This window comes from Elephas maximus, chromosome X (assembly GCF_024166365.1).
Source record: "Elephas maximus indicus isolate mEleMax1 chromosome X, mEleMax1 primary haplotype, whole genome shotgun sequence".
Lineage (NCBI taxonomy): Eukaryota > Metazoa > Chordata > Mammalia > Proboscidea > Elephantidae > Elephas > Elephas maximus.
The window spans coordinates 160,521,592-160,535,902 of record NC_064846.1 but is presented as its reverse complement, the minus strand read 5'-3'; the positions used below and the strand labels follow the sequence as shown (position 1 = coordinate 160,535,902).

General features: G+C 45.8%; 1 protein-coding gene across 10 annotated transcripts in view; it reads right to left on the bottom strand.

Annotated features, from left to right (window-relative positions):
• The window catches only part of PHKA2 (phosphorylase kinase regulatory subunit alpha 2), a 76,164-nt gene extending 61,930 nt beyond the window's left edge, over nucleotides 1–14,234 (bottom strand). For 5 of the 10 annotated variants that reach the window (XM_049873420.1, XM_049873426.1, XM_049873427.1 and 2 more), the window contains exon 1: nucleotides 13,470–14,234. In XM_049873420.1, coding sequence (XP_049729377.1) covers nucleotides 13,470–13,547 — 78 coding nt within the window. In that variant the 5' untranslated portion in view covers nucleotides 13,548–14,234. The remainder of the gene's footprint in view (nucleotides 1–13,469) is intronic. The other 5 variants (XM_049873425.1, XM_049873423.1, XM_049873421.1 and 2 more) reach the window with 5 other exon arrangements.
• Between the last annotated feature and the right edge of the window lie 77 nt (nucleotides 14,235–14,311).

The window sequence follows — 14,311 nt, the reverse complement described above, 5'->3', positions numbered from 1 at the left end:
CTTCCAAGGTACCTCTGGGTAGACTCAAATCACCAACCTTTCGACTAGCAGCTGAGCACGTTAATCATTTGAACCATCTTAATGATATTAATTCTTTGAATCCATGAACATGGGATGTCTTTCTGGTACAGTCTTCAGCACTGTCCCCATACTGTAAGTTTCGTAAGGGCAATGTCTGTCCTTTTTGTTCACTACTCCACCCAAAGTCCTGGCCTAGTGAGGTGTTAGATAAATAAATAAATGCATAATAAAGGTAGTATTTTTACTGATTTATGTTCTGAAATATCTGTTCAAAGATCCTTAAAAATGTAGATAGTATCTACTGATATATATTTGTATTATGACTAGCTAATACAAGTAATTTTCCTTTTTAAGTGTGTTTGTTTTATTATTATACACATTCTGCTTCCTATTCCTTCTTCAGGCAGGCATGTACAGTGTGAACCTTGAGAATGATTTCAAGCAGGAGGTAGAGCCTCATTTTTTACTTAAACAGAGAAAAGGTGGCAAAACAGGAGAGCTGCTCCAAGCAAAGGAAACGACTTATTGCTAGACTCAGAGACGAGACACAGGTGAACCAGGAACAGTATCATCACCAGACAGAGGTGAAGCTTGAGAAGGCCGAAGGCGCCTTAGGTTAAAGCAGTGAAGCTCAGTGGGGGGTCGGGGCCCAGGGGTGATGGGTGATGGGAGAAGTCAGGGTACATGACTCCCTAGGGTGGTGTGTGAAGTTTAAAAACATATTTGACATTATAATTGTATACTTGGAAAATACCTACACAACCTTCTTGGCTGGTGGCCACACAGAGAAGTAAATTTTCAAAGCAAGCAGGGGACGGAGCCAATTTTAACAACAGAAGACAGCAGAGATGTTGAAATGGTGACATCCACTGCTCCTCAGAGGGTGTGTACAAGGGGTGGGGGGGGGCTGCAAAATAGATGCTGAGCCACTACCAGAACAGCAGGATGCACGTGGACTTGGACAACGGATTGAAACGAACCAAATATAATTCAACAAGAACTTATTTACTGGGCTCACATGTCTAATAAATGTTTGCTGAACTAATTTTATTAGTCATCCCTCCCACATATGGGTTGAGTCAGCTCCCTTTACACATATACCCCCTCTGCCAGGGGCCCCAACAAATCTTGATCCAAACAGAGCCTTCTCTCTTTTTTCCAAATCCCCCTGCCTCTACCCCAAGGAAGCCACTCAGTGACCCAGCCATATCTTGCCCCAACACTCGTTGTTGTTGTGTGCCATTGAGTTGATTCTGACTCATCGCGACCCTACAGGACAGAATAGAACCGCCCCATGGGGTTTCCAAGGAACATCTGGTAGATCTGAACTGCCGACCTTTTGGTTAGCAGCCTGAGCCCTTAACCACTGCACCATCAGGGTCCCAACACTTAGGTACAAAAAAATTTTTAGGTACAAAAAAAGTCAGTGTGTAACACTGACTACAAGTTTTAATAGCACCCAACCAACAGCATGTGAGTGGCTGCCAAAAAGCCAAAGCTGCATTAATTAAGAAAACAACAACAAAAAGTTGCCTTTGAGTCGACTCCGAGTCATGGTGACGCCACGTATGTCAGAGTAGAACTGTGTTCTATAGTTTTCAATGGATGAATTTTGAAAAGTAGATCACCAGGCCTTTCTTCTGAGGCACCTCTGGGTAGACTTGAACCTCCAACCTTTTGGTGAGCAGCCAAGCATGTTAACCTTTTGTACCACCCAAGGACAAAACAAGGAGACTGCGCATCCCACTGAACTGACAGAGCACATCCAGAATATTCTGTCACCGTCAAGTACCTTGTCGTAAAAGAGAAATGCACTAGCAGGAACATACCCAGAGGAGGGTGATCAGGGCAGTGAAGAGGCCGAAAGTGATGTCTCATGGGAATAGGGAAAGAAAATGAATGTTTAGAGAAGGCTTAAGAGTTAGCAAATCAGCATCTTCAAAGAACTCAAAGGTTGTTCTCTGAAAAAGGGATTCGATGTTTTCCGTTACTCCATGTTGCTGTTGTTGCGCTGTCGAGTCAATTCTGACTTCTATTGTGTTGTTGTTGTGTGCCATCAAGTTGATTCCGATTCACAACCACCCTACACGACACAGTAGAACTGCCCCATGGGGTTTCCTAGATAGTAATCTTTACAGGAGCAGGTCATCAGGTCTTTTGTCCCTAGAACTGTGGACCTTTCAGTTAGCAGCTGAGTACTTAATCATTGTGAAACAAGGGCTCTTTGTTACTTCGTGAGGAAGAAGTAAATTCAGGTCAAATTTCAACTCAATGTAAGACTACCTAACATTTAGAACCGTCCAAACAGAATGGGCCTGGTTGTAACAAGGGCCTGTCTCTGAAATTATTTGAGCAGAAGGTCTGGGCAGAGTCTGGCTAGGACTCTGAGGTCCATTCCACACGGCAGGTGGGATAAAGACACACCCTGGTTCAAATCTCTGCTCTGCCACTTACTAGCTATGTGATCTTGGGCAAATTACTTAACTTCTCTGGGCCTCAGTTTCCTTCTTTACCAAAAAGGAGGTTCAAAGCACACTGGAGAATGTGTGTCCCCCAGGGCTCTTCACTTCCTCCTACCCTGATGGACGTGCTGTTGCCTCTGCCTGCGCAGCCCTGCTCCCCCTTCTATAGTTCTCCCTGCTCCAACAGCATGGTTCTGACCCCATCACTGCCTGTCCCCCACCCCAGGTGCAGAATGGACAAGTGACCCAGGTCTGACCAATCTGGGCACAGTTCAAGGATGGGCGCATAACCCAAGATGGACCACCTGAGAGCCATTCTTAGTCAAGACTTTGGTTGGAGCTACTACAGAGAAGGCATTCTTTCTGCAGAGTCCACTACTCTGGAAGAATGTAACCTGGAGCTGCCAAGGGGCCACCTCTCCACCACACGGGATGAGCCCAAGCAAAGAGACATACTTGACCATTTGAGCTCCCGAATCTAGCCACGCCTGAATCCAGAACATTCCCTGGACTTTGCAATTGTTTGAGCAATGAATTACCTTTTGTGCTTAAAGGCTAGTGGAGGTGGGTTTCTGTTCTTTGCAATGGAAATAATCTTGACTGATACAACCATGAATGCTTATATGGCCATGGTGGACTAAAGATGTGCAAGATTGAGGCAATAATATTAAGGCAAAAGGCATATACATGCTTGATGATAGCACCAAATTACTTACATTTACCATTTTACAATTCAATTTCTGTTGTGGGCACAGAGTTGAATATTGTCATCTATGCACCAAAAATGGCAGAGTATAAATTCCCTCTTGGGTCTCCCTGCCTCTAGTTCTTCCAACCCATCCTCTACAAAGGGTGGTCACAGAAAGATCTAGAATCTCAGAACTTGCTGCCCTGCTCAGAATTCTCCAGTGCCTACAAGACAGAATCTAAATCCCCTAGATTGCTATTGCTGTATGAGACCCATCATGTGCTGGCTCTTCCTCCCACATCTAACCTAATTACCTGACACTCTGCTCCTGGGGGACCCAAATTAACTAACATTGGCCACACATGCTCTGCTCCAGGCCTGTGATCTCCCTTCCTCCTCTGTGAAGCCTTCCCCAGTGCCCCAGGCAGTCAGTTCTGGGTGCTCCTTTTCCTGTGCTCCAAGAGACAGAGGTCAGAGGCTTCAGGCTCACCCTCACCCTTAGTCCTCTCTCCTTTGGATTAAGAATCCCTAAGTGACACCAAGGTCACAAGATAATTATGAGCCCAAGAGACAGAAAGGGCCACATGAACCAGAGACTTACATCATCCTGAGACCAGAAGAACTAGATGGTGCCCGGCCACAACCGATGACTGCCTTGACAGGGAGCACAACAGAGAACCCCTGAGGGAGCAGGAGATCAGTGGGATGCAGACCCCAAATTCTCATAAAAAGACCAGACTTAATGGTCTGACTGAGACTAGTAGAATCCCAGTGGTCATGGTCCCCAAATCCTCTGTTGGCCCAGGACAGGAACCATTCCCGAAGCCAACTCAGTAGACATGGATTGGACTGGACAATGGGTTGGAGAGAGATGCTGATGAGGAGTGAGCTACTTGTACCAGGTGGACACTTGAGACTGTGTTGGCATCTCCTGTCTAGAGGGGAGATGGGAGGGTAAAGAGGGTTAGAAACTGGCAAAACGGTCATGAAAGGAGAGACTGGAAGGAGGGAGGAGGCTGACTCACTAGGGGGAGAGTAAATGGGAATATGTAGTAAGGTGTATATAAGTTTATATGTGATAGACTGACTTGATTTGTAAACTTTCACTTAAAGCACAATAAAAATTATTTTTAAAAAATCCCTGGTGGTGCAGTGGTTTAGCACTCAGTTGCTGACCAAAAAGCTAGGCCGTTTCAACCCACCAGCCGCTTCGAGGAAGAAAGATGTGGCAGTCAGCTTCCATAAAGATTACAGCCTCAGAAACCCTGTGGGCTGTTCTACTGTGTCCTATAGGGTCACTATGGGTTGGAATTGACTGCAGTGGGTATATATAACACTTATTTAATTGCTTGGCAACTGATCAAAAAAAGTGTTGGATAAAGACAAAAAAAAAAAAATCCCTAAGTGCATGGCACTGCCTTGCTCAGTTCCTAGGGAGGGAAGTACAGTTAGATTATTCAAATGAAATATCCAGAAGAGGCTAGGATAAATGTGCAAAATACATGATTACGCACCACCATGCTGGTAAAGTAGAAAGTAAAAAATCCTATTACAAACACTGGCCAAATTCATTTGTTGTACCAGAATTTTGTTCTAGCAATTACCGTTTAAAATACTAAGGGGGGTGGGAGGGCAATGCCTTGAACTTGGGATGTTTCTAAAGTGGGACTTACACCAGCATTTGTCTAAAAATGACTGCATCTATAATTGAGACTACTGATTGTATAACTCTTCGTACATTAGTTTAAAAGATGGATTTTGTACAATTTGATAGGTAAACCTCAGACATTTCAGAGAATGATCTGGAAAACTCAAGTTTTAATGTGCAGCAGCCTCATTCTTTACCTAAGGGGATCACAGGTAGACCATTCTCACGTTCAAAGGATGTCTTTTTCTGAATCGCTGCTTAATGGATTTCCCCCCTCTCGGTTTACAAACAATGCACAGGTTGCCAGGTGTCCTGGGCTAGACATTTACACTATCTCAGACGACTGAATGGTGGTTTCCAGGGAAGTGAACTGGGATGGGTGCCAAGCATTTCATTTCAGGCATCCACTTCGTTCCAGCTTTGTCCCAGACCACAACACTCATCTTAGAATTCTCAAAACTCACGGAAACCCACTGGGCCCCTTAGCTACAACTGAATGTGTCAACAACTTTACCACTCTAACCCACTGCCGTCGAGTTGATTCCAACTCACAGCAACCCTACAGGACAGAGTAGAACTGCCCCATAGGGTTTCCAAGGCTATAAATCTTTACGGAAGCAGACTGCTAGGAACCAGTGGCTGGTAGGTTCGAACCGCCAACCTTTCAGTTAGCAGCCAAGCACTTAACCATTGTGCCACCAGGGCTCCCTACCACTCTCCCAAACAACCAACCAACCTATTGCCATCAAGTCGATTCTTACTCATAGTGACCCTATAGAACAGAGTAGAACTGCCCCATAGGGTTTCCAAGGAGTGGCTGGTGGAGTTGAACTGCCAACCTTTTGGAGATTGTAATTCTTTGCCTCTCGCAACAATTCCTGTAGTGAGGTGGAGGGATCGCTGAGCTCTAAGTCCTTAGCCTGGTATGTGGAAACTTAGAGAACACATTCGAACTCAGAGGGGCTGTAGGGTCTTCGTAGCCAAGACCTGAAGTCTTCAGTACTCAAGATTTGCTGGGAGCTGTGCTGTACCTTTCGTCTTAACAAGAGAACTGCAGATGTCACTATGTGATCTTGTCAATGGTAAGACTGACTTCTAGTTCATTGGGTTGGACTGGGAGCTCTGAGACATCCCATGTCACTCTGTATCTGGGCTCTTAACCTGGGTTTCCAGGGATCTGCTGATGGGCTTTGGGAGGGGGAGGGAGCTCTGTGAGACTCCTGGAACTTTTTTGTGAGCACTCTTCTCAGGACAGGGTAGGGTATTCCGCTTTCATCTCAAATGGGTCTCTAATGCATTTGATGAAGAACCACTTCTCTAACGGCATTTTATGAACATTATGTTCTCCCTATCCATTGTGAGGAGCCCTGGTGGCACAGTGGTTAAGAACTATGGCGAGCCACAGCTGCTAACCAAAAGGTCAGCAGTTCAAATCCACCAGCCACTCTTGTGAGTCAGAAATCAACTCGACAGCAGTGCGTTTGGTTTGGGTTTTTTATCCATTGGGGGAGCCCTGGTAGCGAAGTGGTTAAGAAATCAGGCTGCTAACCAAAAGGTCGGCAGTTTGAATCCACCAGGCACTCCTTGGAAACCCTATGGGGCAGTTCTACCCTGTCCTTTAGGGTTGCTATGAGTCGGAATCAACTCGATGGCAATGCATTTTTGGGAATAAAATAAGTGACAAGGACAACATGACAGAACTAAATAGTATAGAATATTCAAAGAAATAGCCTATTAAGAGTTTCGCTATTTTAATACACGGAGTAAGGAGACCGCAACTTCATTTGATACAGCAATCTGGTGTACCTAAAGTAGTTCTCTCCACCCCGCCAGCCTGGTCCCAACAAGACAGAGCTTATCATGGGACTGTCAGCTCACCAGAAGGATGACCTTGACAAAGGTCTCTTGGACTCTCTCAGCTGGAGTTCTTTAACTGTAAATGAGGCTAGGTGGTCTGACCAGATGATCTTTTGGGACCCTGCAAAGCTTGAGACAACTGTAAATCTCACCCCAGTATGGGCCGCTGTTGTACTTTTCACTTTGTACATGGAGAAGTCTGGATTTTTTTTCCTAATTATTTGATTTTTTTTTATCTGACATTAAAATTTTTTTAAATAATTTTTATTGTGCTTTTAAGTGAAAGTTTACAAATCAAGTCAGTCTCACACAAAAACCCACACACACCTTGCTATACACTCCCAATTACTCTCCCCCTAATGAGACAGCCTGCTCTCTCCCTCTACTCTCTCTTTTCGTGTCCATTTCGCCAGCTTCTAACCCCCTCCACCCTCTCATCTCCCCTCCAGGCAGGAGATGCCAACATAGTCTCAAGTGTCCACCTGATCCAAGAAGCTCACTCCTCACCAGCATCCCTCTCCAACCCATTGTCCAGTCCAATCCATGTCTGAAGAGTTGGTTTCAGGAATGGTTCCTGTCCTGGGGCAACAGAAAGTCTGGGGACCATGACCACCGGGGTCCTTCCAGTCTCAGTCAGACCATTAAGTCTGGTCTTATGAGAATTTGGGGTCTGCATCCCACTGCTCTCCTGCTCCCTCAGAGGTTCTCTATTGAGACACTAAAATATTTAAAGGCTGTCCTGAAAAGGGCACAGCAAAAAGCCTTCCTCCCTGCCCCACTGAAAGAGTTGAAGTAGGAGATGGCAGAAAGCAAGGGCCTGGGTTACGCCTGGGGGAAAAAATGTCAGCAACCAAACACTCCCTTTCTCGAATCGATGCCCAAACCAGACAAGCCTCTGTCAGACCACGGACTAAAAATGCCCCTCTGCCCTTACTTGGATTCAGTGTGCCCCAAAGATCTGTGCTCTTCACCAGTCCACATTTTTCTTGCTCTCCAAGTGGTTATTAGATCAGTTCCTCCCGGAGAAAGTTGGAGTTATGACAAAGGACGAACAGGCTGCGGCAACTTTGGCCCAGTTTCTTTTTATGGCCGTGCAATTAAGTTCAAAGAACCCCCAGAAGAGGGTTGTGCGGTCAAGGCTTTCTTAATTATAACACCACAAGCTGTTGTGTATTAAGCACTACAGCAATAACAGACTATATGTTGAGTACTTTATTTCAGTCATTTATTCACTCAATAAACAAACATTTTTAAAACCTCTATAACTGCCAGGTACTAAGCCCTGGTGGCAGTAGTGGTTAAGAGGTACAGCTGCTAACCAAAAGGTTGGCTGTTCAAATCCACCAGCTGCTCCTTGGAAACCCTATGGGGCAGTTTTACTTTGTCCTGTAGGGTCACTATGAGTCAGAATTGACTCAACGGCAACAATTTTTTTCCTTTGGTTTAAGGGCTAAGGAAGGAGCCCTGGTGGTGCAACGGTTCAGCGTTCGGCTGCTAACCAAAAGGTTGGTGGTTTGATACCACCCAGTGGCTTCGTGAGAGAAAGGCCTGGCAATCTGCTCCCGTGAAGATTACAGCCTAGAAAACCCTATGGGACAGTTCTATGGTGTCACATGGGGTTGCCATGAGTTAGAATCAACTTGACAGCACCTAACAAAAACAATAGGAACTAAAGATAAAATGGTGATTTTTAAAAAATGCTTGGTCCTGCCCCACAGAGTTTATACACCTGTGAGAAGTAATCCATTTCAAATCACACAAATACATGTAAAATTCCAACTCAGCAGAGGTTTGAACCCAACTGGTTCGAAGCCCTGGTTCGAACTAGCAACCTTTCAGTTAGTAGCCAAGTGCATAACCACTGTGCCGCCAGGGCTTCTATAGATGGTGAACTTGCTCTAAAAACTGAGAACTCTGACTAGTTCTAATAGTCTTCAATTTTCTGTGGAACTTACATCTACAAATACTGATCATTCTATACCTCATTTCTTTCTCTTATCTGTTGCATGGGCCACAGGTACAATACTGAATAGAAGGGGTGATGGGGGATCCTTGATATTCCATTAGCTATGATATGAAGTATACTTTTTTCAAATATTACCCTTTATCATGATAACAAAGTTCCCTTGTATGCCTGGTTTACTAAAAAGTGTTTCATTTTCTCAGTCATTAATGGATGCTGAATTTTATCAAAGGCTTTTCCTATATCTATTGAAATGGTCCCAGTTTTTCTCCTTTATCAACGAGGTAAATTAAACATCACTAGGTTTTCTTACAGTGAATATCCTTGTATTCCTGCAATAAACCCCACTTGGTTATGATGTTTTTTTTTTATACATTGCTGGATTCATTGTACTTTGTATTTTTGCATCATTATTCAAAAGTGAATGTGGTCTATAAATTTTATGTCTCATAGTGTCTTATTTGACTATGGTATCAAGGGGTATTGGCCACATACAAGGAGTTTGGAGCTATCCCTGTTGATTCTTTATCTGAAACAGTTTAAGATAGGAGTTAACTATTAATCCTTTGCCCTGTCTCACTGCATTGTTCTTGCTGGGCAAAACCCCCAAAACAAAAACAAACCCATTGCTGTCAAATCAATTCTGACTCATAGCAACCCTAGAAGACAAATTAGAATTGCCCCATAGGGTTTCCTAGGCAGAAATCTTTAGAGGAGCAGGTCGCCAGCTCTTTTCTCTCGCGGAGTGGCTACTGGGTTCAAACTGCCAACCTTTTGTTAACAGCCAAGGATGCTTAACCACTGTGCCACCAGGGCTCCTGGCAAAATCCCAGCTCTGATTAAATCTGTCTCTTTGCCTACTCAGAGGATGCACCTGTACAGCTGACTGTGGCTGGAGAAAAACACCCAGCTATGCTGACTGAACTCACTTTAAATTAATGCCCCTTAGTGCTATCTGACAATCTAGAAATCCTTGATCCATTCACTCTTTCTCTCCTGAAGGACTATTCCATACCTTCTCTCTCCTCAAACCTCCAGTAACACCTTTCTATCTGCACTCTCGGCTGATGACCATGCCTCGTGCTTCACTGAGAGAGAAGAAACAATGGAAACATAGACCCTGTCTTCCCCATTTTGATGGATAAACTCTGCTCCTCTCTCTGGTCACCCCATCATATGTATGCTACACCCTATCCCCTCACCGATGCAGGGATTGGTTCCAGTAATTCCCACTCTCACACTTGTGTTATCAGTGTCTCTCTATCTACTAGATCATTCCCGTCAGATAATTGCTTACATAAAAAAAAACTCTTCAACCCCTTTTGCTTTAGTTTCTGATCCACATGCCACATTTTAGTTATCTCATTCTAATTTTAAATTCTGCTGTCATTGAAAAGTAATATTTAGTCACTGTTCTAGTCTCTTAGTTATCTGCTTTATTGTACCAAATAATCTGTAGTTACAGTGAACACCGTTTTGATCATTACTTCTCTCTCTGACCCACATTATCTTATCACCACTTAACACTTTTATTAATGAGACTTCAGAGTTATTACTGAAGAAATGTACAAAGTTATTATTTCTTATCTGGGTCAAAAATAAATCTAGAAATTAAGTCTTTTAGAAAACCAACACATTTTTCAAGATAGCCCTTAAGCAAAAGGACCCTTTTAGAAACAGCCCTTTCCTCTCTTGCCTAAACACACACATAATACTTAGCAGCAAGTGTATTTGGCAAATGACTAATGGAAACATTTCTTCCCTTACACAGACACAGGAAAACAATTAGTTGGCATGTTAACTGAGATGAACAAGCTATTACCTCTAACAGAAAACTGATCACTAGTTTGACATATTTAACACTGAATGATTCCTAACGAGTGAAATCAATGTATGCTGATCTCAAATTAAAAAGCAAATCAAAAACAGAGTTCAGAGCTCGTAGCAGCTGACACTGAAAAAAGGCCTCATAAACACCTGCACATATCTACAAGAGAAGATGGGGAGACACAGCGGCAACTTTAGAAACCCCTCGTGTAGCTCATTCATTTTTACAGAGTGGTTGGGTGACCTGCCTAAGACCACGAAGGGAAAACGGCGAGGCTCTAAGTGGGCTACGCCTCACACTGTAAAGGCTAGTTACTGGAGAGAGATGGCTGGGAGTTGGGAAGAAGCAAAACTCTGCTCTTGTAGACGCATATAATTTCCCACCAAAACCGTACTCGTGTTCTGGTTAGCCAGAAGAGCAGGACAATGCTGACAAGAGGGGAAAGAGAGGGCAAACATGAAGGCTTCTTGCCAACTATCCCCAAAATAAATACAACTAAGGCTCAGACTTTTTTTTTTCAATCATTAAAATGTAGGGGAGCAAAGTCCAGCCCTGTAGATTTGCTTTAATGAGAGGGCAGTTTGCTCCTGAGGTCAATAGCTGGGTCACTGGCATGGCTCAGGGCCTGCAGAAAGTATTTTATCAACAAGGACTTAAGTCTACCTTTGATGCACCTGGGGCACTGCCTGACACAAAAGCAAGGAAACTGATGCAGTCTCTGTGCTTAAGGACCTCATTGCATCAATGGGGAAACATAATTACGTTCAAGTGCCAGAAAGCAACTAGTAGCTGTGTCAGGACTTCAAGAAAGGGAGCATCATGAGCCAGGGTGGTCAGTACCTGTGGCCTATCTCAAAGTCATAACACCACAAAGATCATCCACTATTGACTGATTGCCCTCTAGGTGCCAGGCAACTTATCAGGCACTAGTTTTATTTTTGGACAACAACTCAATGGAGGCAGGTGTTATTATTCCCGTTTTACAGATGAGGGCATGGACTCAGAGAGGCTGAGTAAAGGTTACACATATTGTTCAAGGCAGAGCTAGGGATTCAAAGCCGGGTGTGACGTAAGAACCAAGCTTCATCAGTTCTCTTTACAGCCCCTTCCAACACAGCAACGAAGGGAAAGGTCTCTCAACTCAGACTGTCGAACACTTTATCAACAGAATTACAATATATTCCAAGGAAGGAGGCAGAAAATCAACTCGGTTTGCCTGCCTATTCCTTCTTCAGTTCTCGACTTGAGCATCATCTCTTCCAGGCCTCCACCCTGCCCCCTAAACTGGGTTAGGGGTCCTTCCTCAAAAGCCCTCAAAATAAGGACCACAATCCTTCATGTACTATTCCAAAAGCCAAGAAGGCTTGAAAAGTGTTTTCCTGAGTGTGCAGCAAACTCATTTGGTGGCAAAAGATGACGTGAACTGATGTGAAATGATTTTCAGTTTTTACTTACCCCATTCAGTGGGGATATTCATATTTTGATGTGGAAATAATGCATTTGATTAAGGGGTGCAGCCCAGACCCTACCGCAGTTATTAGACTACAAAACACATGCATATTACTTTTCTAAACTCCAAATTTTTTTATTGTACTTTAGATGAAGGTTTACAGAGCAAATTAGTTTCTCAATACACATATTGTTTTGTGACACTGGTTGCCAACCACACGACATGTCAACACTCCACCCTTCTCGACCTTGGGTTCCTCATTACCAGCTTTCCTGTCCCCTTCTGCCTGCTCGTCCTTGCCCATGGGCTGGTGTGCCCATTTAGTCTCATTTTGTTTTATGGGCCTGTATAACCTTTTTTATAACCTCAACTCGGTGGCAACAGGTTTGGTTTGGGTGACTCTTTGGCTGAAGAGTGAATCACAGGAGTAACTTTAGCACCGACTAAAAAAGGGTGTCTGGGGGTCATACTCTTGGAGTTTCTCCAGTCTCTATCAGACCAGTAAGTCTGTAAACTCCAAATATTTGATTTGTAAACCACATCTAGTCCGAAGGGTTTCGGACAAGAGACTCTGGACTTATACCCTATCCATAAATGTCACATTTCTTCTTTGTAAATCCAGCACCTCAGAGTGCTTTGCATATAATAGGTGCCCCACAAATATTTCCTGAATGAAGGAAATGGAATGAGAAATTGGCTATGTAGGGAAATGGCCAGCAGCTTGAGAGTGGACATGGTTCCCAACTTGCAGGCCAGGCTTTTAACCACCTAATGCCACTTCTTTCTGGGACTCTGATGATCCCATAAATAGCTGCTGTTGATTGAGGGGAAGCAATTGAGTGTTCCTGTCCTCACTATGAATAAACATAGTCCAGTGGGATTACATGATGGGTCCATACATAACTTTAGTCCAGTAGTACAAAACGTAGCAGGCATATTCATACCTCAGACCATACAGGCAGCTAAACAGAAGCCCTTAAACTTGAGTTCAGGAAGACTGGAGTTTGTGTCTGCCCTTGCTACATGCACCAACTTTTCTGGCCTACAGTTTTCTCATCTGTAAAATCGCAACCGAAGTAGGTTCCAAGGCCTTCACAGGTGGGTCTCTATCAACGTAATTCATGGGAGGGGCAGCAGGAGTCGGCCTAACACTCCGGAGTTCAGTGCAAACCTCAGGAGCGGCTTCACTTCTGTCTACTGTCCTTGGAGCCCTGAGATCACATCCTCATTCAGCGGGTTCCTGCCAACCTACACACATTCTCTCTTGTCCAGAACAAACAGAGTCAGTGCAAAAAGACGCATTTTGTATCCAGGGCACCCAAGAGTCCTCTCTGTCCTCAACCTCAAACGGTGGTCAAAGAATTCTGCGAAGAGCTGCCGCAGCAGAGGGGGTAGGACGGGGGTAATCACCGGCCAGCAAGGACTGGATTTAAAGAGGACATCTCTTAACTGCAAGATCACAGGTCACAAGGGGTGGACGGAGGCCTGGGGAGGGGAATGAGTGACATGAGAGGCTAGTTCTGGGCGTTACCTCGTGGTGGTCCCTCCTTACCTGGTAACAAAGGATGGTTTGCTGCACCAGTCGCGCGTACCCGTCCAGGCGGACCCCGGAATTGCTCCTGCTCCGCATATTTCCGATGCTCCGGGGCGGTGGCGCCGGACCTGCTGTGCTGAGACGCTCCAGCGGACCCGGTACCCAGATACGCACAGCCTAGGCCGGCTCTCGGGCTGAGGGCCCAAGAGGTCGAGACTTTTTCGAAATGATAGAACCAGAGTGTGATGCAAAGCTAGCTAACCAGAGTTTTGCACCGCGCGGAGGAGCGGGGGCGGACACCGGGGCTGGTGCTCCGGCGGCCCCGCCTAGGCCGGGCCGCTCACTCCGGCGCCCCGGGGCCCGGGTTCGGGGCGTGCGGGGACAACGCCCCCGCCAAGCCTTTTGTGTCTTGGGGCGGTCTGAGAAGGCCCCGGGGCAGCCACCACCCCTCCCCTGGGCGGGAGACACAGGCCTGCCCGCCGCAACCTCCGAGGCGTTCCACCCCAGGTCAGTTCACGGCCCGCCTCGGCCCGCCCCGGCGGAACCCACGGAGTCCAGCCTTAGGGGGAAGGAAAATGGGGCAGCGGTGAACACCGCTCTGGGAGTGGCATAAGGTTACCCCCCAAGCTTACCCGCCTTACCCGCCTTACCCGCCGGCGGTCAACCCTCTCCCAGGCGGGAGAACCAGGCCCGCCCACCGCGGCCACCTGGCTGCGGTGGACCCGCCCCCGCACGGAGCGGAATCCGCGGAGCTTGGCCTGAGGGGGAAAGATACAGCTTTGGTCCGCTGCGGCCCCGCCCCCGATGACGTCGCACGGGCTTCAAAGCTCCGCCCCGGCCCCGCCCCCTTCGCGGAGCGG